At 47.3% G+C, this 21,517-nt stretch overlaps 1 protein-coding gene and 1 pseudogene across 1 annotated transcript in view; one reads left to right on the top strand and one right to left on the bottom strand.

Annotated features, from left to right (window-relative positions):
• The window catches only part of KNTC1 (kinetochore associated 1), a 79,940-nt gene extending 61,305 nt beyond the window's left edge, over positions 1-18,635 (top strand). Inside the window, exons 49-64 of the mRNA XM_075533977.1 lie at positions 1,876-1,949; positions 2,129-2,339; positions 2,455-2,564; positions 3,436-3,482; positions 6,473-6,551; positions 9,588-9,706; positions 10,300-10,435; positions 11,226-11,321; positions 11,612-11,668; positions 12,118-12,172; positions 12,276-12,339; positions 13,245-13,374; positions 14,342-14,431; positions 15,175-15,320; positions 16,002-16,092; positions 17,514-18,635. Of these exons, the coding sequence (XP_075390092.1) occupies positions 1,876-1,949; positions 2,129-2,339; positions 2,455-2,564; positions 3,436-3,482; positions 6,473-6,551; positions 9,588-9,706; positions 10,300-10,435; positions 11,226-11,321; positions 11,612-11,668; positions 12,118-12,172; positions 12,276-12,339; positions 13,245-13,374; positions 14,342-14,431; positions 15,175-15,320; positions 16,002-16,092; positions 17,514-17,534 (1,526 nt within the window). The 3' untranslated portion in view covers positions 17,535-18,635. The remainder of the gene's footprint in view (positions 1-1,875; positions 1,950-2,128; positions 2,340-2,454; positions 2,565-3,435; positions 3,483-6,472; positions 6,552-9,587; positions 9,707-10,299; positions 10,436-11,225; positions 11,322-11,611; positions 11,669-12,117; positions 12,173-12,275; positions 12,340-13,244; positions 13,375-14,341; positions 14,432-15,174; positions 15,321-16,001; positions 16,093-17,513) is intronic.
• A 1,681-nt stretch (positions 18,636-20,316) lies between these two features.
• LOC142429593 (S-adenosylmethionine decarboxylase proenzyme pseudogene) lies at positions 20,317-21,291 on the bottom strand (annotated as a pseudogene).
• Between the last annotated feature and the right edge of the window lie 226 nt (positions 21,292-21,517).

Below are 21,517 nucleotides of genomic sequence, written 5' to 3'. Positions count from 1 at the left end.
TCTCATGTCATCAAAAAGGCACCCAAATCTGTGCATTTGTCGCTTCGATTTTTTTTTTTTTTTTTTGCTTCTAACAAAAGTTAGAACAAGAAGTATAACAGTATCCTGTTTGGGGTAAAATACATAAAATTGAAACCACAAGATTGCCAGTTCATATTCCCTAGGGTGGCTGTGATTTTTAAAAGAAAATAAACAACACCAAATAACAAGTGTTGTTGAAGCTACGGAGAAATCAGAACCTTGTCCACTGTGGACGGCTAGCCACGCCACAATGGTGTAGCTGTTGTGAAATTGTTCACCAAACCGCTTGTTGCTGTTAGGTGCCCTCACGGTGATAACGACCTACGGCGGCGCCCCTTTGCACAACAGAAGGAAACATTGCCCTGGCCGTCCTGCCAGTTTGGCGGCTCCTCACCAAGCTAGCATATGACCCAGCAGTTCTCCTCCCAGCTGCATGCCCAGAAGATCTGAGAGAAAGGACTCAGCCGGCAGATGCTTGTACATTCGGCATTCACAATAGCCCAAAGGTGGAAACATCCCAAGTGCCCATCATCTAGGGCTTTCAGTCAGCCTAAAATGGTTTGCTCATGGCTGGTGGGAGCAAGCAGCCAAATCACCTGCATATCAGATTTTGATGCAAGTGGGAAACATGCAGCAGTGTCCCATTCCAAGATGACAGCCACCACTCTGCTCTCAGTGGAGAGCACCACGTTCATGGTGGTGCGGTTGGCCGCTGTCTTTCAGTGAAGCACCACTGCCTATCTTCCTATTGAACTCTAAACCCAGCTCGGCAGCACCTGCACTGCCTTTGTTTCTGTGGCTTATGCTCAACGGTGTTCAAGGTCTGACCGTACAATATGAATCAGCTGAAAAAGGTCTCTCCAAAACAGCGGTTCTCAACCTCTCTCATGCCATGACCCTTCCATACAGTTCCTCCTGCTGTGGTGACCCCCCCGACCATAACATTATTGTCGTTGCTACTTCATCACTGTCATTTTGCTACTGTGATGAATCGGATGACCCTTGGGAAAGGGTCGTTTGACCCCAAGCGGGGTCATGACCCACAGGTTGAGAACTGCTGCTCTTAAAAAGCCAAGATGCCACCTTGAAGACTATGGTGCACTTGACCCAAGCTAGTGTCTTTTCAATCGCCTGGTGTGCATGCAAAAGCTGCGCAGTGAATAAAGAATGTGGAAGAAGAATCCTTGTCTGTGAATTAGGGTGTTGGCAAAGAGTATGAAATAAGCCTTAGTATTATTAGGTATTAAACACTATGGACTACTAGGGGAGCAACCTGTGTTCTCTTGGAAAGAACACAGCCAGAACGGTCCTCCGAAGTGAGGGCGGATGATCTTGACCCGTGGACTCGGGCAGGTTGTCAGGACCGACCAGGGCTTGGAGGAGGACATCATGCTTGGTAAAGTGAGTCCGAGGGCAAGGTGGAGGACTTGCAGCAAGAGCGATGGACACAGTGGCTGCAACCGTGGCCTCGAGGACAGCAATGCTGGGGGTGGGACAGATGTGGGCAGTGCTCCCTTGTGCTGTATGTGGGGTCACTGGGACTCCTGCCTTTCTGAAGCGTGGTGTTGCAGGAGGGAGCTGTGAAAACCACGGAGTGAAACGCGTCCGTTCTTTTTGTGTCTTCCTCCGCGGACGACGCGTTCTTTCATTTTTGTGACCATTTCAAGGAGGCATGGCTGAACAGTGGCAGAACAATTAGTTTTCCGTTCAACAGCCCACACGCGTTTTATTTCATGCTTCCGTTGCAATCCCAAGTGTGTATTTTTCTGATTCTAAAACAACTGCGAAGCTGACGAAAAGCCATCGTGTTGAAAGGATTGAGATTTGCTCACGAATCTTCTCTGTTGACCGTAGGGGCCTTCAAAATGTCTAGTTTGAAATTCTGCCTTTACTTAGCCGAGAGGTGGCTACAGAACATCCCATCTCAGGTATGTCTGGGCCAGAAGAGGGAGGGGCTTCGTGTTGTGCCTGCTGCACACACCTTGTCTTCCTGCCCCCGGTGATTGCCCTTTGCAAGGACCCAACGGGGAGCAGGAAGTGGGGGGGGGTGAATCTTCAATTGACATCACGGGTTGTTAACATGTTTTGACTTGGAATTTTGAAAAAGGACGACACGCGGGACAAAGCGGAGGCTTTGCTGAAGAAGCTTCACGTCCAGTACCGGCGGTCGGGCACCGAAGCCGTGCTCATCGCCCACAAGCTGAACAGCGCCGAGTACTTGCGCTCCATCGGGAAGCCTGCCCACCTCATCGTCAGTCTGTACGAGCACCCCAGCATAAGCCAGAGGATCCAGAGCTCAGCGGGCCGGCATTTCCCCGGTGAGCACAGAGTCTGTACAGTTTGTCCGAGGGCCTCGCTGCTAGTCCCAGTGACCTTACTGTCTTTGTAGACTGACATTTGTCTTTTGTGAATTCCTTACCTTGAATATCTCAGACATTCACGCCGCAGCCAAAGAAATAGCTGAAATCAACGAACTGAATTTGGAAAAGGTCTGGGACGTGCTGCTGGAGAAATGGCTGTGCCCAACAACGAAGCCTGGCGAAGTAAGTCCTCCCTGCCTGGGGGTGTCCCAGGGCAAGCGTGCCCTCTGCATTCACAGCTCCGGCTCTCGAAAGTGTGGTGTGCCCCTGTTAACTGATGAGTCTTCATGAGCTCCTCTGTTTCCCTTCCTGCCAGCTTCCTGAAAAGCTACAAGAGGCACATACCCTTTACCCAGAGTCACCGATCTATAGCGTTGGCCACGCGTAAACCATGTCACTCTCCCTGTGCATATGCACGTCCTGTAGAGCTGTACTGGCCTCGGGTGGAATCTCACTGCGATTTGGTTTGCAGGTCTCTAACGGCTAATGATCATGAAGGTCTTTTCACGTTTGGTGGCTGTTGAACAAGGGGCTTCCTCTAACTTAGCCACAGTATGCTGTGTCAAAATCAGGAGTTTTAATAGTCGGTCAAGACTTGGCTCTTTAGCCACCTATCCCAATAATGCGCTTCCACCTCAGGGTGCAGCGTTCACTACTGCACTGGTTTGCCGTCTTCCTAATATCTTCTCGGCTGAAGCAGCTCGTCAGCTTTCCCTGACTTTCAGGGCATCTCCTGCTTTGAAAGCACAGGCAGATCTTTAATCCACTGCCCCACCTCTTGGGTTTGCCTGAGGCCACCTCCTGCTGGGATTCAAATTAGGCATTTGGGGCCGGCATCCACCATAAGTAACAAATTGCGCCCTCGGTTATGTGAATAAATCCATCTTAGGCTAAAAGTAAGTGAGAAAGGGATCTTTTCATAAAGCAGTTACTTACGTTGTCACTTCTATGTAAACCTGTTTTGTAACGTGGGTTTTTCATCGAGTAGCTTTTCATAAGCATGTGTACTCAAACTTTCTTCCGTTTTTGACTCTGCCTTTCCACTCTTTCAAAGACGTCTTCGGAATTGTTTGAACTCCAAGAAGACGATGCTCTGCGAAGGTACTCGTTTTTGTTTGCTTGCTTGTTTTCTCCCCTTTCCTGTGTTTGGCTCTAGCTTGATGCTCAGCAGGAATCTTCATACTTAGTTTGTCAGAGGTTGGTTTTTAGAAGACTTTCATGTTATAACGGAAGTCACAGTCATTATTCTATAGCTGTTAGTGTAAGCAACATCAATGGGACAAATAAGAGACAGCCAAGAATGCAGGATTTCTGAGCCCTCAATAAGCGACCCCTTCTAAAGGGTACCTTTAGCAGATACTACACTAGAAGCAAAGGAAAACTCTACAGCTTTGACCCCAGGCCCCTAAATGGTCCCTCACCTGGTGACCTGGAAGGGTTCATGTCTGGGGCCATTAGTATTCCGTTTGTCCTTTAAACCTAAGACCGAGAACAAAAAGAGCAAGTTGGTTTTAGCTAATGTGCCGAAGTCCGATTGGTTAGGAATTTCTCTACTGATAAGACTCTTATCTGGACCCAAATTGAAGAGAAAGTAGTAGGGCTTTATTGATGATGCCTGGCACGGGCACAGGGAGTGGGGGCATGCACGGGAGCTTTCCACCGATTTTCAGCCTAGACCAAAAGTTGGTCAAGTGGCCTGGGAGGCCCCACCCCCTTTCTTGGCCTTGGAGATCCAGTGATGAGAAGAGTCTTGAGAGGATGGATCAAGGAAAATCCCTTTCCCTGGCTTAGAGCAGTTGACTGAGTGACGCTCTGCGTACCTTCCTTTCCTCGAGAGCAGCGGTTCTCAACCTGAACCACCGTTTCACAGGGTCACCTAAGACCATTGGAAAACACATATTTCCGATGGTCTTAGGAACCGAGACACCACCCCTCTATCCATATACAGGTGGGTCTGCCCACACACAGATAACGCCCACATACGAGGACCTGGTGTGCTACACCATGCTTCAAGACAAAATTTCATTTATTTGTAATTAGAAATAATTTTTTTTGCATAAGACACTTGCTTTATTGTTAATATAAAGTACCATGTTCCTGAAAAATACCAATAATTAAACTACTTTTGAAATATTAAAAAAATTAGCATGTGATCAAAACAATACTTAAGCTATTGGAAATTAAAGTAGATAAATTTCAGTTTCTCACAATTTAATTAACATATACTACTTCTATCTATGATACTATGTAGGTCCTGTAATTTATTTGTAAACTCTTAACAGGAATAAATATTTCACAGTACAGAATTACATATTGTTTTTGTGATGAATCACTATGCTTTAATTGTGTTCAATTTGTAACAATGAAAATACATCCTGCATATCAGATATTTACATGATGATTCATAGCAGCAGCAAAATTACAGTTATGAAGTAGCAACAAAAATAATGTTATGGTTAGGGGTCACCACAACCTGTGGAACTGTATTAAAGGGTCGTGGCATTAGGAAGGTTGAGAACCACTGCTCTAGAGCATCCCCACCCCCATCCCAGATCTCAGAGCACCTTTGTCTAAGCAAGAGCGAGTTCCTTGGGTATCTAACTCTGTTTGCAAAACTGGGATACCGCCCCTAGAGGGAGCTGGAACTATGGGGTTGGGCTACAAGGGCAGCAGAGGCCTACACTTTATCCTGCATCCTGGGCTATAGTCCAACAGGTTTTCATTGCCAGGGGCCACTAAGTCATATTTTTGGTTTTTTACTGAAAAGGGTGGAACGCCAAGTAAGGTTGGGGCCTGTGGTTTAACTGAACAAGCCACATAGAAATTCTTAGAAGCAATTCAAAGAGGGCGGTGGGAGGTGGGGGAGGAAAACCTTAAGAAAGGCTCAGCCACTAGGCCTCTGTGTGCCTGCCCCATGTGCACCTCTGGGGGCCGACAGTCAGCCCTGAGGCTGGAAGTTGAGTTGTGCCCAGTAACTGTGAGGCCCTCCAAAGGGAAACACAGGAGCCCCCGTGTGCAGTGTTCGCTGTGTTCTGCAGCAGTGGTGTGCGTTCACTTCCGAAGTCCAGAGAGAGAGCTAAGGAATCGGACTTTGATTAAGGAGACGGCGACCCGCGTGCATTCTACTGAGCTGTGAAGCTGGACACTGGTGTCATGGTGGTTGTAAGTTGGGCTGCTAGCCACGAGTACATAAGTTTGAACTACCAGCCACTCCTAGGGTGAAAGCTGAGGCTGTGTGCTCCCATAAGGAGTTATGGTCTTGGAAACTCACACCCTGCCTTAGGGGGTCGCTATGAGTTGACATCCATTCAATGGCAGTGAGTTGGGCTACTTTTGGAGTTTTAGCTGTGAAGGAACCTTAGAAAGATTGTTGTTGTTATTAGGCTTTGTTTTGACTCGAACCAGCCCCGTGAGACAGAATCAGACTGCCCTGCAGGGTTTCTTTATCTGTAGCCTTTATGGAAGGAGTCCTGGTGGCACGGTGGGTAGGCACTGGGCTGTGACCCACAAGGTCAGCAGTTCGAATCCTCCAGAAGTTCCAAGGAAGAAAGACAAGACTTTCAACTCCCATAAAGAGTGGCTGTCTCTTTATTTGTATTTGCTCTGCCTCTGTTTGCGTTGTAGAAAATGAAATACTAGCACCGTGCTTAAATTCTGATATCTTTTTGATATTTATAAAAATGTATTGGTTTTCCCAAAACGAAAAAAAAAATCCATTTTGTATATTGTGCATTTCAAAGCCATAGCTCTTTTTGTGTGAGTGTGCGTGTGATCCCAGCGAGTTTTTATAAAGGAGAGAAGAAGTTTCAGGTTGACACAGGCCCCGCAGAAAAGCCTTCATTCTTAAAGCACGGATTTTGCATATCGTTTGCTAATACTTTATTTTAATAAACTTCAAAACCTAACGAGAATCTCGGTCTCGGAAACCCGCGGGTTCTGGGTGTGGAAAGTGCTGCCCTCCCCAATTTTGCAGTTGAGTGGCTGCAAGAAGTCCCTACTTCCACCACTGAACAGTTCCGAATCCTCTCATCCCCCTTCAGAGAAGAGGTGCTAGGTTTGTAAAAGTCGTTTTTATGTTTGTTCAATTCCAGGATCCTGTACCTTCTCCTGTCTCGTCCGCTCGATTACAGCTCAAGAATGCTGTTTGTGTTTGCCACGTCCACGACAACTGTGAGTTCTAGACGCTTGGCCCCAGCTCCTCTGGGCCGCGCAGCTTTTGTTCTTCGCTCCGCTTGTCTTCCATGCCGGCGTCCTAACAGAGGGCCATGATGCCGGCCCCCACCCCGTACTCCCTCCGAGCACACCTCCCTTCTCAAACGAGCACTGCCCTAGGCCGGACTGCCCTGCTGCGGGCGGGCTGCCCCGCACAGGGCCTGGTCCACCTGTTGACAGTTCCCACTCAGCATCGCATTCCCAGGTCCCTGCGCTTCGTGGTAGTAGGTCAGTCAACATTCCTGACAGCCGGGACCCAGCGCAGTGTTCGCACGCCACTCTCCCCTCCCGGTAAACTGGCTAGACCAAAACTAGCTCTACAGGCTTTCAACACGCACTGTTTACCCTGCCTGGAACGCTAGTCTGACCAGTGCCCTCCCGCCTGCCTCCCAGGAGAAAACTCTGGTGGCACTATGGGGTAAGTGTTGAGCTACTAACCGAAAAGTTGTTGTTTGGAGCCCAGCAGCCCTGGCAGGGAAGAAAGATGTGGCAGTCTGCTTCCATAAAGACTTACAGCCACGGAAACACTGAGAGGTGGTTCTGTTCCGTTCTAGGGCACTGGGTGCAGTTTGGTTCTCCCTGCTCCCCACCACTGACCCTCACATTGCTCTTCGCCCTGGATTCCACTCCCTTCCCATAGGTGGCCTGGTGGCCACGCAGTGGTGCACTCACCTCAGCCCTCTCAGGGCCCAGGCTTCCCCCTTTCCCACAATCGACTGTGTCACCTTTTAACTCTAGCCCCGTGCTTGCCACTAAACCAGCCGGTCTGCAAACCCCCAGGACCGTGGGTTCACGGTGGTTCTGTTGACCAGCTTTTTATATATTGGAATACAGTGTTAAGATTTCAGGGGGAAAAAAACAACGATTTGTGAGGCCATTTAAAAATAACATAAGCCCTCAGGAGTCCTGTTGGTACAATGGTTAAAGTGCTCAGCTGGGAACCAAAACTAGCAAGCCCATTATGTGGTGACATAGTTTGTCTTTATTATTTTATTGGGGGGTTCTTACAAAGCTTATGTGTTAACATTTTAATGAGAAATAACCACCTTCCTAAAATAAAAGATATAAGAAAATGACATTGTTTTATATTTGGGCGAATGTCTCTTGTATCTTTCTCACAGAAGCAAGTAAGTCCTCATATCTGCTCTGTACTCTGTACCGTGTCCTCATATTTACTCTGTACTTCCTTGCAAACGAGCATCCCCCCTGCTGTGAAGTCCATTCTGCCTCACACTGACCTGTAGCACTGAGAACTGCTCCTTGGGGATCCGAGACGGAATCTTTGCAGGAGTGGCCGCTTCACCTTTCTTCCCTGGAGTGACTGACTGATGGTTGAAATTGCCAGCATTGTGGTTAGGCTCCCACGCTTAAACCAGGGCGCCACCAGGGCGCCAGGCACGGGAGGAACATTTTAATCCCCTTTCAAACCATTGTGTTCATTCTCTGATGTTCCACCACGACTTGGCGAATGAAAGTTTTACGTTAAAAAAGGGGGAGGAGGGGAAGCCATTTCCATGGATCTAAAACCACGTAAGTGAATCCTTAGTAATCTGTGAAACCGTAATCTATAGGTTTATCTTGTAGGTGAATGAATCTGTTAACCCTGCCTGCTTTGGGAAAGTACTGGTTCATAATGCAGGCAGATCTCCCAAATGTTGACACACGTCGGTATAAAATATCCAAAAAGCACTGTCATTCCTCTCACCCCCCGCTCGGCAGACATGTTTGTAAGAAGGAAGACCACTGTGCCGTTCACGGTGGACATTCCAGGCTTCCAAAGACGCCATTCCCCTAAGAGCTCAAATGTTATCGGCTGTGAATTCTGCCTACTGTTTGATAAACTCGCTGTGTTGATTTCCCAGAAAATGTCTACACCGCCCACCAGTGTCTGCCAGTCATTCTTTCCAGTGGAATGGAAAACGGCTGGTTCCGCTCCCAACTCTAGAAATCCCCAAAGCACGCTTTCCCGCGGTAGTCACCGCTCTGCAGTCTAATGTCCTGTGTGCCCACAGAACATTAATAAACATATGTCACTCCTCAGCCTCGGGGCTGAGACCAGGGGCAGGATAATAATCGGGATCACCCACCGCCATCAAGATGATTTCGACTCAGAGACCCTGGAGGACAGCGGAAACCTATCCCATTCAGGTTCAAAGGCTGTACTCTTTAAGGAAATAGAAGTCGTTGGATTTGAACCCCTGACCTTCTGTTTCACAGCTGAGCACTTACCGATTGCCACCTCAGGGCTACTTAATAATACATCTCATTTAGTGGTTTAATATTGAAGTGCATTGAAATGTGTATGAAAATACGAGTTTGTATTAGTATTCTATACATTTCAAGAGCTGAAGTCCGGCTTCTTTCTCTCACCCAGAACATTCGTAAGTGTGAAGGTTGTCTTTTGTCCCCGGTACTGTGTGTGCACCCTGGTGAAAAGCACCAGGGACCATACAGCAGTGTGTGGCTGTGGCCTTGCTGAGGTGCCAGCAGCTGTTGCCCATTGCTTTTGCACTCTCAGAGTAAATAATAACACCATGCAAAAGGCAAGCATGCCACAGGATCACTATGAAGCAGCTCTAGAAGGTACACACAGTTGGCATGCTTAGGTGCTAACCCAAAGGCTTCAGCTGAGTCCACCTAGAGGCACCTTGGGCAAAAAGGCTTGATCTGCTTCTTAAAAACAGTCCCTGAAAGCCCCCGGGAGCATAGTTCTGCTTGGACCCCATGGAGTGTTACTATAAATCGGAATTAATTTGAGGGCATAGCTGATTTTACTATTAATGAGAATGGAAATAATTTTGATACAACCCCCAACCCCCCGCCAAAAAAAAGGACACAGGAACCATGAGGTTTTTTAGGTCAAATAATGACTTCAATTTTCTTTCCAAAGAAAGTCTCCATTAACATTTCATGCGGATAAAGGTGGTTCAGGTGGAATTCATTCACCCAGTGTCTGAAAGGCACCCAATTCTCCCAACCTCTCTGGCTCCACAGACTTTAGGGGCTCGCCAGTTAACGTTTGCCCACCGGACGCGGGCTCTCCAGTGCCTCCTGTACTTGGCCGACAAGCAGACGGTGGAGTCCCTCTTCAAGAAACCGATGGAAGACGTGAAGTACGTAGGATTTGGGAAATTTGTGAAGACCCACGTGAAATGCCCGCAATAGCTATGCGGTATTGGTGGACACTAAATCTGAAAGTAGGTGAAGGCATGCCAAAACGCTGCCCTAGGAACTAGGAAGTGTAGACTCTTTGCGGGCAGCCTTAACCTTGAAGCCCCTCAGTTGCTACGTGTGAATCGTACTATGCACAGTCAGAACTGACTGAAGGGTGGTAGATTTGGGTCTTGAGTATCCTTGACACTTTGGCAAAGGGAAAGTCGGCTGCTGAGAACGTCTCATGTCTGTCCTTTCTTGGGAAAACTTAGAAATAATGTTTCCTTCTAACAATATTCCATATTTAGAAATTCAAAGTGAATTATGAAAAACAGATTGGCCTAACCTTTTGATAGCTATTATTTTTTAATAAATCTTGTGGGGAGGGGGCTCTTATATAGCTCTTATAACAATCCATACTTCAATTTTATCAAGCACATGTGTACATATGTTGCCATCATCCTTTTCAAAACGTCTTCTTTCTACTGATCCCTTTTCTAGTAGATGTAAATATGACCTACAAGAATGCTTCTTGGACATGCCTGTTTTCCAGGTCGTATTTGAAGTGCATAACCTTCCTGGCATCATTTGAGACTCTGAATATCCCCATCACATATGAATTATTTTGCAACAGCCCAAAAGAGGGGATGATTAAAGGTCTATGGAAAAACCACAACCATGAACCCATGGTAGGTACCCCACGCAACCCCACTGTGGCTTCTGTCTTGACCGACTCCAGGTGTCACTCAGCTGCTTGCTACAACGCTAGGTTTCTGAAGATACAACCAGGGAGGCTCCTTGGTCCTGAACACATTACTTTCCCGTCCTGTCGAGTGGATGAGGCACCTTGAATGCCTCCTCACACCTCTGTCCCCTAAAACCTAAGGGCCAAAGTCACGCTCAGAAACGAGAGAGCACTCTGCCAACTCCCTCCCCAGGCTAGACAGAGACACTGGCTGTCCTGAGTAGGGGTCCCTGGTGGTCCAAACAATGCTTAGCCACTCATTGAAAGGTTGGAGATTTGAGTCCACCCGGAAGCGCCTGGGCAGAAAGGGCTGGCGATGAGCTTTCAACACACTGGCCACCAGAATCCTCATGGGTCACAGCGCAGCTCGGACGGACACACACACACACACACGACTTGCTGCCACCAAGACTGGTCGTGGTGGTTCTTCACCAGAGAGGGTGGTGGTCCCCTTCCCCCTTCATGCCTGTGGACATGTGGCCCATCCTAGGGAGGAGGTGAGGGGTCAAAGCTAAATTCTGCTGGGAAAAAGGGGCGAGTCTGGGGTGTTGCTTGAGTCCATGAAGACCGAATGAAAAACCCTCCCCTCTCCCCCTGTTTTTCCCTCCTGTTTGAAAGATGTAGGCCTTCATTAAACTAGGCAGTAGAGACACCCAGGTGGTCAGCCTGCTTTCTGCCATGTCCTTTGCTGGGGACTGGTGTCTGATGCGGGTGATGTCTCTCTCTGGCTGTAGGCGGTGAGGTTGGTAAGCGAGCTCTGCTTAGAATACAGGGTCTACGACCTGCAGCTCTGGAACGGGCTCCTGCAGAAGCTCCTGGCCTTCAACATGGTGAGTGCGATGACTGGGGCCCCCTCGACCACAGCCTGCTTCAGGACGGACGTGTGCTGAAAATGCACTCCCTCTTGTTGGTCCAGGCCGAACCCAAAAGAACTCCATCCGCGGTCAGAGAACATGCACACTCAGAATAAATACTGCACGTTCCTTTAAAAGCAACAGGATGGTCCCTTGGTCCTTTTTGGTAGTTGTTGATTTGTCAGCACGTAGCTGAGAGCTTCCTGGGCAGCTCCTGGATCTGCTGTTTAGTGTTGAGATTTATATCTCTGGGTTTCCCCCCACAGATTCCTTATCTAAGAAAAGTGTTGACCGTCATCTCCAGCATCCATTCTTTATGGCAGGTAGGTGGGCGTGGAAAGCAGCCTTCAGACTTTTACACTGTCTTAATTTGTTCGGCTAAGAATAAGTTTAAAATTGCAATTTAATAGTCTGAAGTAGGTACGATTTAAAATTGTACACACTTACTACAACGATTGTGTTAATCACACTCTTTACACTCTTTCTCGTCCTCTTCTTCCATCTTTTCGCCCTAGCACAGTATCTGGCACATAGTAGGCTTGTGTTGATTCTGGCTTCTCAGAATGGACCCCCAATGAGATCAGCCAGGATTTCGTCATAAGACTGAGATACATCATTATAAAGGGAATGATCCCAGCACCCTGGTGCTCTGGGACAGGGAGATAAACATTTGCACCGTGATAGCGTCTTCAGTATATAGTCCTGTCCCTGGGGAGTGAAGAGAACTCTTTGTCTCTCGGATGTGAATTCCTGGATGCATTGCTCTCCGCAGGTCCCCTACTTCAGCAAAGCATGGCAGCGTGTGATCCAGATACCATTGCTCTCAGGTATCCTGCCTTTGCTCTCTGAAACACCAACTCTATCCTTCTGTAGTTGTGTGTGTATACGTGTGTATATATCATTGCACCTTGTTTTTCTTTAAATCTTCAGCCTCCTGCCCTTTAAGTCCGAATCAGTTATCCGATTGTTGCGAGAGTCTCATTGCTGCCTTAGAGTAAGTACAATATATGTTTTTCCATAAAAGCAAAAACTGCACACTGTGTTGTGGGCTAGATCTAAATGCGCTTATACAAATTCTTTGCGGTGAACATCTCTTATAGGTAGTTCCTTTCGTTGGGAAGCTAAATATCCACTGGTTTTTATAATGCAACGCACGATGTTTCCAATGCCTATTTTGAAGTGTAGAGCACTACGGATCGTATTTCCTTAATGTCCTCTAAATCAGAACCAGATTTGAGCATACATGTAGGGTATGTTTTGTGATGACCTCCCCATGCAATGTTGCTGAGTAGAGGGAGCCTTTCGAGCACTCATCTTTGGGCACACGCAGACTTTCACTGCGCCGCCGTTCAGGCACCCCCATGCGTGGGAAAGGGGGCAATGGAAAAGAAAGCCTAAGAGCCTGGGGTGGGTTTGGATTTGGTGCTGGCAGAGTCTCGGCTATGGCACAGAATGCCAGGAGAATAAGCCCATCGATAGTGGCAGCGCAGCCAGAGTTTTCCTCAAGGTGGAGCACGGTGCGACTTTGTAATCAGGGTCAGTCCTTGGAGGAGGGTCGCATGTTTGGTAGAGAAGGTCACCGAAAGGTGTAAAAGAAGGAGACCCTCAATGAGATGCATCGGCACCGTGGCTGCCTCAGGGGGCTCCCATGTGTAACGATGGTGAGGATAGCTTGGTACCAGTAGTGTTTAGTTCTGTCGTGTCGGAACGGACTTGATGGCTGAAAATCTTAGGCTTGCAGACATCACCGTGGTCGGCAGCCTCTTAGCCTGTGAAGAAGGCCAGAAACAAGTTGCTCCCCTGAGAGGCTGGGAAGGGATTGGCTGTGGCCTGCTGTCAAAGGCAGCGCAACCCAGTGATCCTAGCGGGTTTGTCCTGAGCTCCGGTCCTCTCTCGTAGATGTCCAGTCTCGGGCGACCTCGACATGCTCGGCGTTGCCCGGCAGTACGTGCAGCTGGAGCTCCCAGCCTTCGCGTTGGCCTGCCTCATGCTCATGCCCCACTCGGAGAAGCGACACCAGCAAATCAAGGTAGGTTGCGAACTCTTCCTCCGGGGCTGCCCAGGAGATGCACGGCCTGCGATGTGCGCGTCCCCTGCCCAAGAGGCTGCCTTTTCCTTTCACCACACAGGAGGACCTGGGGGGGGGGGACGGGGCAGGGGGTGTTGGCATTTAGTGAGAGGCAAGGGAGGCAGAAAGGTTCAAGTGCACCAAGAGATGTCTTCAGAGAGGGGAGAACTTTCTTCTTGCTCGCTGGGCCGCCATGGATTTTCTTGGAAGAGTGAAGTGACCTGGTCAAGGTGCTATCTTAGGAAGAGCAAATCCTGGGGGAACTGAGGGGAATGATGGCAAGAGGGGGACACGGAGAGGAGCTTTGTTCCGCAGGCTACAGACCAAGGGCTGGCGCAAGGCATGGAGGCTTGGAGAGATGGGCGTCTAAGGAGGGTGGTGGCCACTGCCTCACAGGGTTTCTGCAATTGTCTGTCCTTACAGAGCAGACAGCCTTAGCTTTCTTCCCCCAGCGGGCTGGTAGGTTGGATAATAGCCCAGTGTTTAATCCACTGCATCACCAGGGCTCCTTTGAGGACAGAGCTTTTACAAGCCCTCAGTTAGAAGCCTTGGTAGCGCAGTAGTTCGATGCTCAGCTGCTAACAAGAAGGCCGGGACAGGAGAAGGTCCAGCCGTCTGCTACCATAATGGTTTCCAGCCCTGGAACCCCTGTGGCCCATGCCCATTGTACAGTGTTCTGCAGGGCTGCTAAGAGTCAGATTCATTTTGGCCCTGAGAGCATCCAAGTGCTGCCTGTAAATGGCTTTTGCTCTTGGAATAAGTGTAAGATACTTTTTTTCTGATTTCAGTAATACCTGTTGATAGGGTTTTTTTTTCCTTCTATTAAATAAATTAAGTATTTTAAATTTTAAAGCGAGCACCTTACAGATGTAGAAAAGATGAGCAGGGATAGTGCTTCCCCATTAAGCAGGTCCTGCCTTTTCTCTAGAACTTCCTGGGCTCGTGCGATCTGCATATCACCCTGCAGCAGTTGGATGAGTACATGAGTACTGGCCAGTTGGCGGGATTCTCACATCAAGTAAGAGGCAATTTCATCTCCTTTTCTCTATGAAAATCTTTATGCGAGAGGGTAAGAATTTTCCTCCAATCAAGAGTAAGCCGGTCTCACGTTCCTGGCTGAAAGTTAGTATTATTAGCCGTGTGTTCATGTCTAAATTAGCCGTTTTTCAAAACCTCAGTATGCTTTTCACAGTGTCACAGTGTAAGAAAATTGTAAATGAATAACAGAAATAGCAGCCCCTCCCCCGAGCACCAAGATGCCATTCTACTGTCTGCACATTGGCTCTTAGCGAAAGCGAAATCCTCGGAGCAAACGACGGAAAAAACCAGTGACCCTGTAGGGCAGAGTAGAACAGCCCCATCGACCATCAAAGCCTGTGATCCTTATGGGAGCAGACCACTGCGCTCTCCCAGGGAGCGGCTAGGGGGCCTTTCAGTAGCAGCCCAGTGCTTAAACTGCCGCGGCACCAGTGCTTCTCTGGCAGAAGTAATGGGCTACATTCGTGGGAAATTTGTCAGCTTATAAGCTGGTTGTTGCTGTTTTTCTGTTTTTCATAAAAGGGCTGAAAATGCTTAACAACTTTTTTGTTTGTTTACTCTCTCCTGAACTGGGCCAATGCCCTTCCACTCTGTGCCCCTCTTCGCAGAGGCAGCTTGGTCAGAAGGTGGTGAAATGTAACTTCTGACTGTCAGCAGTGTGCTGATATTGAAGAGACCCGGCATGCGACCCATTTTAATGTAATGATGTGTGTCGTTCCGTAGGTTCGAAGTTTGGTTCTGAACGACATCATAAATAGGAAAGAGTTTGGGGTTTTGGCAAACACGAAATACTTTGAGGTGTTGAAAATGCACACAATGAATACCAACAACGTCACTGAGCTAGTAAACTATTTGGCCAAAGAATTGAGGTAAGTTGATGTATTTTAAAAAAATAATTAAAAACATACCGCTATAGAATGTCCTAAAAATTTATCTTTACTCTGGGGAAAATGCCAAGCAATTTGGTTGTAATTCAAGTCTCTACAAAGACTAAGCTATGGCGTTACTTTGTTTTGTGACATTTGTGCTCTCGGAACATGACCCAAGAAACAGGCAACGAAACAAGCCAGCTGGAACCCCCAAATAAGCGCCTCCCAGCCATACTCTGAGCCCCAAACCGACAGCTTTATTCCTTTGACACCCACTCAGAGAAGCCAGGGCGTCAGGTGACGTAGCAGTGTTTGCTAAGCCGGCTTTCCCGTGCCCCCTCTCTGCCACGTTTGGAAGCAGTTGGCTTCGTGGGCCGGGCTGAGGGTGTGTGGACAGTGGTAGAGGAAGGAAGAGATGACCGACGCTGAACTAGGAAGAAGGGAAGTCCTGTGAGGACTGGCAGGTACTGGCTCCATCCCTGCCGTGCTGAGTTCCCTGCCATGGACGTCTCCCTCCTGCCTTTCATCGATGAACTAGCATTGTTACCGCTAGTCATTGAGGAGCCAGGTGTCAACGATAGAGGGGGAGTAGGTTGCACATGGTTCCGTGTACAGGTTGATAAGCAAAACGCATGCCATTGTCACATTTCCACGTGTCCTCCTTTCTCTTTGACTTTGTAGTGCGGATGAAGCTTCCGTCTTCATAGCGGAATATTCGAAGCATTGTGGGAGACCTGTGCCTGCCTGTGCTGCTCCCTGTGAAATGCTGCAGGTACCACCGGGCTGATTGTTCTGTAAGGTTCTGAGCAGGCGCCCTTTGTATTTCCAGAGTCATGAAATGGGCCCCGCCTGTTCCGACAGGCTCCAGATGAGTGTGTTTTTCAAGGTGTAGGTGCCTATGTTTAAATGTTTCCCTTATTATGGAAGAGAGCCCTGGACCAGATCAAGACCATGGTTCAGATACCAGGTCTGCTTTTAAGCACCAGCCAGTGTGGCTTTGGGTGGACCGTGTGACCCCACGCCAATCACATGACCAATGTGGGGTTTCCCTTTCTGCCTAGACCACGTGGTCTCCAGTGCTTTATACCATTAGGATTCCAAATTAAGGTGCCATGTGTAACATTGAAGCCAATGAAAAGCTAAATTTAAAAAAGCAGTAAATAATGGCTTGCTTGGGTATGAATTGCTTCTATTCTCCTTTCGAATGACCCGACATATATAAGAGGAGGCTTTAAAAAGCGTGTGGAAAAATTACACTATGATTCCACTGCATTCTTCCATGAACTTTTTGAAATTCCTTTGAATGTTTACTATAGATAAAACTAATGTGGAAGAGTTGGGGGGTTGGGGGGGTGAATCTGATTACTTGGACTCTCGCCATCCGGAGGTAGAATCACCATTAACATATTGGTGTAGATATTTCCCCAAATTTTTCTTCTACAGAATGAGCACATAAATTACTTACACTCCCATTTCTAGTATAAAATACAAGGTAAAATTGTTACTCTGGTCATGGTTTGGTAGTTTTCATTAACTTAAGTATTATCCCTGTTTTTTCTCCTTCGTTAAAGTTAGGGAAATTAAAATAACCCTACATTAGTGTGTGTGTGTGTGTGTGTGTGTGTGTGTGTGTGTGTGTGATAAACATATCTGTAACAGAACAGTTGTAATTTCAGCATTTCCTAGTACAAATCATTGACATTCATTACATTCATCATCTCTAGCAACCAGCGTCACTGCCTGTAAATTTTCTAGGCAGTAAATGCCCCTTGCCTTCTCCTGCCCACTCTTAGTAACCACCAGTAAACCCGGGTCGATATTTACTGGCTGATTCTCAAGATTTCACGTAAGTGGAATCATAAGGATATTTGTCCAAAATTAGCTCACATTCTGCTAACTTCATCCATCGCTACCTGTGCTGCCCTCAGGCTGTTGTCCTCCAGGCCTGTGAGTAATCACTTTTTTCAGTAAGGGATAACCCTGACTTAGAAGACAAATTTTTTTATAGCCCTTAAAACGTATCTTTATGTCTCACTCTATCTGCCTAAAGTGTCGAATGTGTATGCATATAGATTTTTTATCGGTACACCAAGTATTACGTTCTGTTGCCTGTTTGCCCATTTCCTCTCTTTTGAAAAAAAGAAAAAGTGACACTCCTAAAACCTCTTCTGTGTTTTTTTCCTTCCCATTTAGATGTTTCTTAGTGGATCATAGATCATCAAACCTTTGTCAAGGGCAAGAAGAAGTTTGGAATCTGCCATTAACTGAGCATATTTATTAAGCCCGTCGAAGTGTACCTTCTGTGTTCTGCAGCTCTCTGGCCATTTGTTATGTGTTATTTCACTCCCCGAGCAATAACGCAGATGCTTTATATTAAATAATTTTTTCCCATAACAACTCATGCCCCGAACTCATCCATCGGTGTGGTGCTAGTTTGGTGCTGTTGCCGCCACCCCTTGTGAACGTTGTGTAGATGCTCATCTGTGTAGGAAGGAAAGAAGATGCAAAAGGACTTTGCTCCCCACACAAGCAAAGCAACTCCTCCGCGCACAGTCAGGAAAATAGGGAGCACTCTTAACATTTCCCCCACGGGAGGATTTAGTGTCCTGAATGGCTTATGGAGGTGTGAAAAAGACTGAGGATCTAAGAGCTGGAAACACAGGGAATACAGGACGGATAAACTCCTCGGGACCAACATTGAGAGTAGCCATACCACGAGAGGGGACAGGGAAGGTGGGGGAGAAAGGGGAAACTGATCATAGTGACCTACTATAACACCCTCCCAGGGGGATGGACAACAGACAAAGGGTTAAAGGGAGACATCAGACAGTGCAAGACATGAAAAAATAATTTATAAATTATCAAGGGCTCATGAGGGAGGAGAAAAATGAGCTGATACCAAGTGCTCACGTAGAAAGAAAATGCTTTGAAAACAATGATGGCAAAATGTGTACAAATGTGCTTGACACAATGGATAGATGTATGGCTTGTGATAAGAGTTGTACAAAGCCCCAATAAAATTATTTTTTTTTAAAAGACTCAGGATCAAAAAGGAGAGAGGAAGCTGGAGGGAGAGGAGTCTGCTCCTGGCACATTGGCTGCAGGGCCATTGGGTGGTGCTGTTGGGTCCACAGCTGCTTTGCTGAGTTATTATTGATCTTGTGGGTTTTGGTTTTTTTTTTTAACTTACGATTTGGATGTAAGTTCATAGAGCAAATTGGTTTTCCATTCTCTAATTCATGCACATTCTGATTTGTGACTGTGATTGGAATCCACACGTTATAACTCACCTCTTCCCCCTTGCTCCTTCCCCCCTCCATCCCTTCCTGCCTTCGGAGCGTGGTCCCTGGGCACGTGCTGACTTCTGGTTTCTAATGTTTGCCTGCCCTGAAGACTGAATGCCTCCCTAGTGCTGCTGGTCACTTTACAGGCCTGCCTGTCGTCTGGCTGAAAGTGCAGTCCTGGGTGAGATTGACTCCAGCCTCGGGGGTTCCACCCATCTCTATCAGACTAGTAATAAGCCCCGTCATTTTTTGGTCTGTTTTTTTACCTTTGCAATTTTGAGTTCCACACTCTTCTCTCACTCGATTCAGGACCTCCTACGGCAATCCCTTTCAGAGCGATCATCAACTTGGGCCTTAGACAAGCATCTTAGGTAGTCCACATAGAAAAATAAGAATAAGCCGGCACGAGCCAGGAGAACAGGAGTCATGAGGGAGAATGGGCTCAGCTACATGTAGCATTTTCTGACAGCTCAGGAGTTAGCTCAGTGTGGTGGAAGTAAATGGACAGACAGATCAGTGATGTCAATAGCCCGTTTCCTCTGGACCCATTATCAGGAAAGACCATTAGACGCTTGATAGAGGGTCAGCAAAAATGCGGGAAGCCCTCCGTGAGCTGAGCTGACACAACAGCCACGGCAATGGACTGAAACACACCCGTTGTCATGAGCCCAGGCCCAGGCATCCTCTCCTGTTGCAAAGAAGGTCACCGGAGGCCAAGGAAACTCTCACACCATCATCTGCGACCAGCAACCTATTTTTTGCCCCCCAAAAAATCTGTATGAAGTAGAAATTGGTTTCAGTCACATTCAGAGAGTGTGTCCTAGAAACGAGGTCACTGGAGGTGCCCTTCTGGCAGCAGTTGAATAGAACAGTCCCACATGGTTTGGCTGAGGCCAACACCTAATGACGAAAGCCTTGTCTGGGGAATTATGGGTGATACCTGGAGAAATATTGTACTGTGCATCAACCAAATTGAATTGTGTTCATAAGTGTTGTAAAGGTTTTTTTCTACATGCACTTCAATCTCACAGCAAGTGTGGCATAGAAAACCTAAACACAGGGGAGGGCATGCATGCAAGATCTAATACTGCATGCAATTCACAGTGATGACATGTAGGGCTTTCTGCAACTACAAGGGGGTGGTGATGGAAAGCGCGGCCCACGGGATCAGTCTCCAGAAAGCAGCCACCACTTCTATGTGTGTTTTCTTTTTGCATTCTTCATACATCTTTTTAAAAAATCATTTTATTGGGGGCTCGTATAGTTCTCATCACAATCCATACATCCGTCCATTGTGCCAAGCACATATGTACATTTGTTGCCATCATTTTCAAAACATTTGCCTTCTACTTGAGCCCTTAATATCTGCTGCTCATTTCCCCCTCCCTCCCCACTCCCCCCTACCTCATGAACACTTCATCATTCATAAATTATTATTTTGTCATGTTACACTGTCTGATGTCTCCCCCGCCCTCTTCTCTGCTGTCTCCCCCAGGGAGGAGGCTATACGTAGATTCCTGTAATCAGTTCCCCCTTTCCACCCCACATTCCCTCCACCCTCCTGGCATCGCCACTCTCACCACTGGTCCTGAAGGAGTCATCTGTCCTGGATTCCCTGTGTTTCCAGTTGCAATCTGTGCCAATGTACATCCTCTGGTCTAGCCGGATTTGTAATGTAGAATTTGGATCATGATAGTGGGGGTATTTCTTAATCAACTCTGCTGCTGTTGCTCCTTCTTAACAAAACTGGTCAAACCAAAGTTTTCATCATTGAACATAGCGCTCTGGCAATCACATTCAAAACCTTCCATCTTCTGGGGCGACGAAAGCATGTGTGGCATTTAGAACTCGGATTTGCAAACAGGGTGGTCACAAGTTTGCCTGGCTTGAAGACTTCCACAACTCCCCTGATCAAGTCATCAAAGGAAGTCTGAATTACATTTGTTTCAAAGCTAACATAAGGAAATTCTGGTTCTGGAGTGATGTGAATATTCCAGTAAATTCCATCCGATTTCATTCCATTCATTGAATACTCACAGGGATTAAACAGTGTAGCATCAATGACAGAACCTGGTATCCGGTCACGAATTCCTCTCACGCGTGACAGACATCCTTTGCAGGAGCACCATGTTTCACGGAGAACTGGTCCATCACTGCTGGGTCAGTCTCACTCGTCACATGTCCAGGGTTTGATCTGGCTGGCTGATTACTCGACTCTAGGGAATCCAGAGTATATAAGTACCCACAGGCAGAATTCCTTCGTCCCATACAGTACGCTGCTCCATCTGGGAAAATTGCATTAAGAAACTCTCCCTGGAAATTCCGTGTGGGTGCCCTTGGTGAGAAGGGTTCGTGAAATTCTTACGAGAATAAAAGAAGCTTTGAATGGAGTCAAGCCCAGTGTGGTCCCTAGCAAGCGCCAACAGGGGGACCAGTGAAGAGGGGGACCACAGGGCTTCAAAGTGAAACGCCTCTGGAGACAAACATGCGACTCTCCCTGAGTGCACGACTCCCTGCTTGTCAGTTGTTGTCACACTTAGGATGGAACATGGCACATCCTTCAAAAGTATATCCCGCTCGGATCTCGGGACGGTGCGAGGATCCCTAGATCCTTGGTTTGCGTCGGGCTGCTGCCGGGAAAACCAAGCTTCCAGCAGCTTCTCAGAGCCTTTGGAAACAGCTTCCATCACCGTGAAACTAGTGAATAACCAACAATCACAGAAAATCAACTAAATTAAATCTCTGCTGATGCCACCACTACGGATTGTTCTAGCTGTGGTTTAAGTTCAGGTTCTTTTTTTTTTCCCTACTATTTTATATTAACTTTTTTTTTTGAGGATTAATAAAATTCTCCTGGCTTTGTGTGTGTGTGTGTGTGTGTGTGTGTGTGTGTGTGTGTGTGTGTGAAAATTG

The sequence above is a fragment of the Tenrec ecaudatus genome, chromosome 16 (genome assembly GCF_050624435.1).
Source record: "Tenrec ecaudatus isolate mTenEca1 chromosome 16, mTenEca1.hap1, whole genome shotgun sequence".
In the NCBI taxonomy this organism is placed as follows: domain Eukaryota; kingdom Metazoa; phylum Chordata; class Mammalia; order Afrosoricida; family Tenrecidae; genus Tenrec; species Tenrec ecaudatus.
This window is presented reverse-complemented; position numbering and strand designations above follow the sequence as displayed.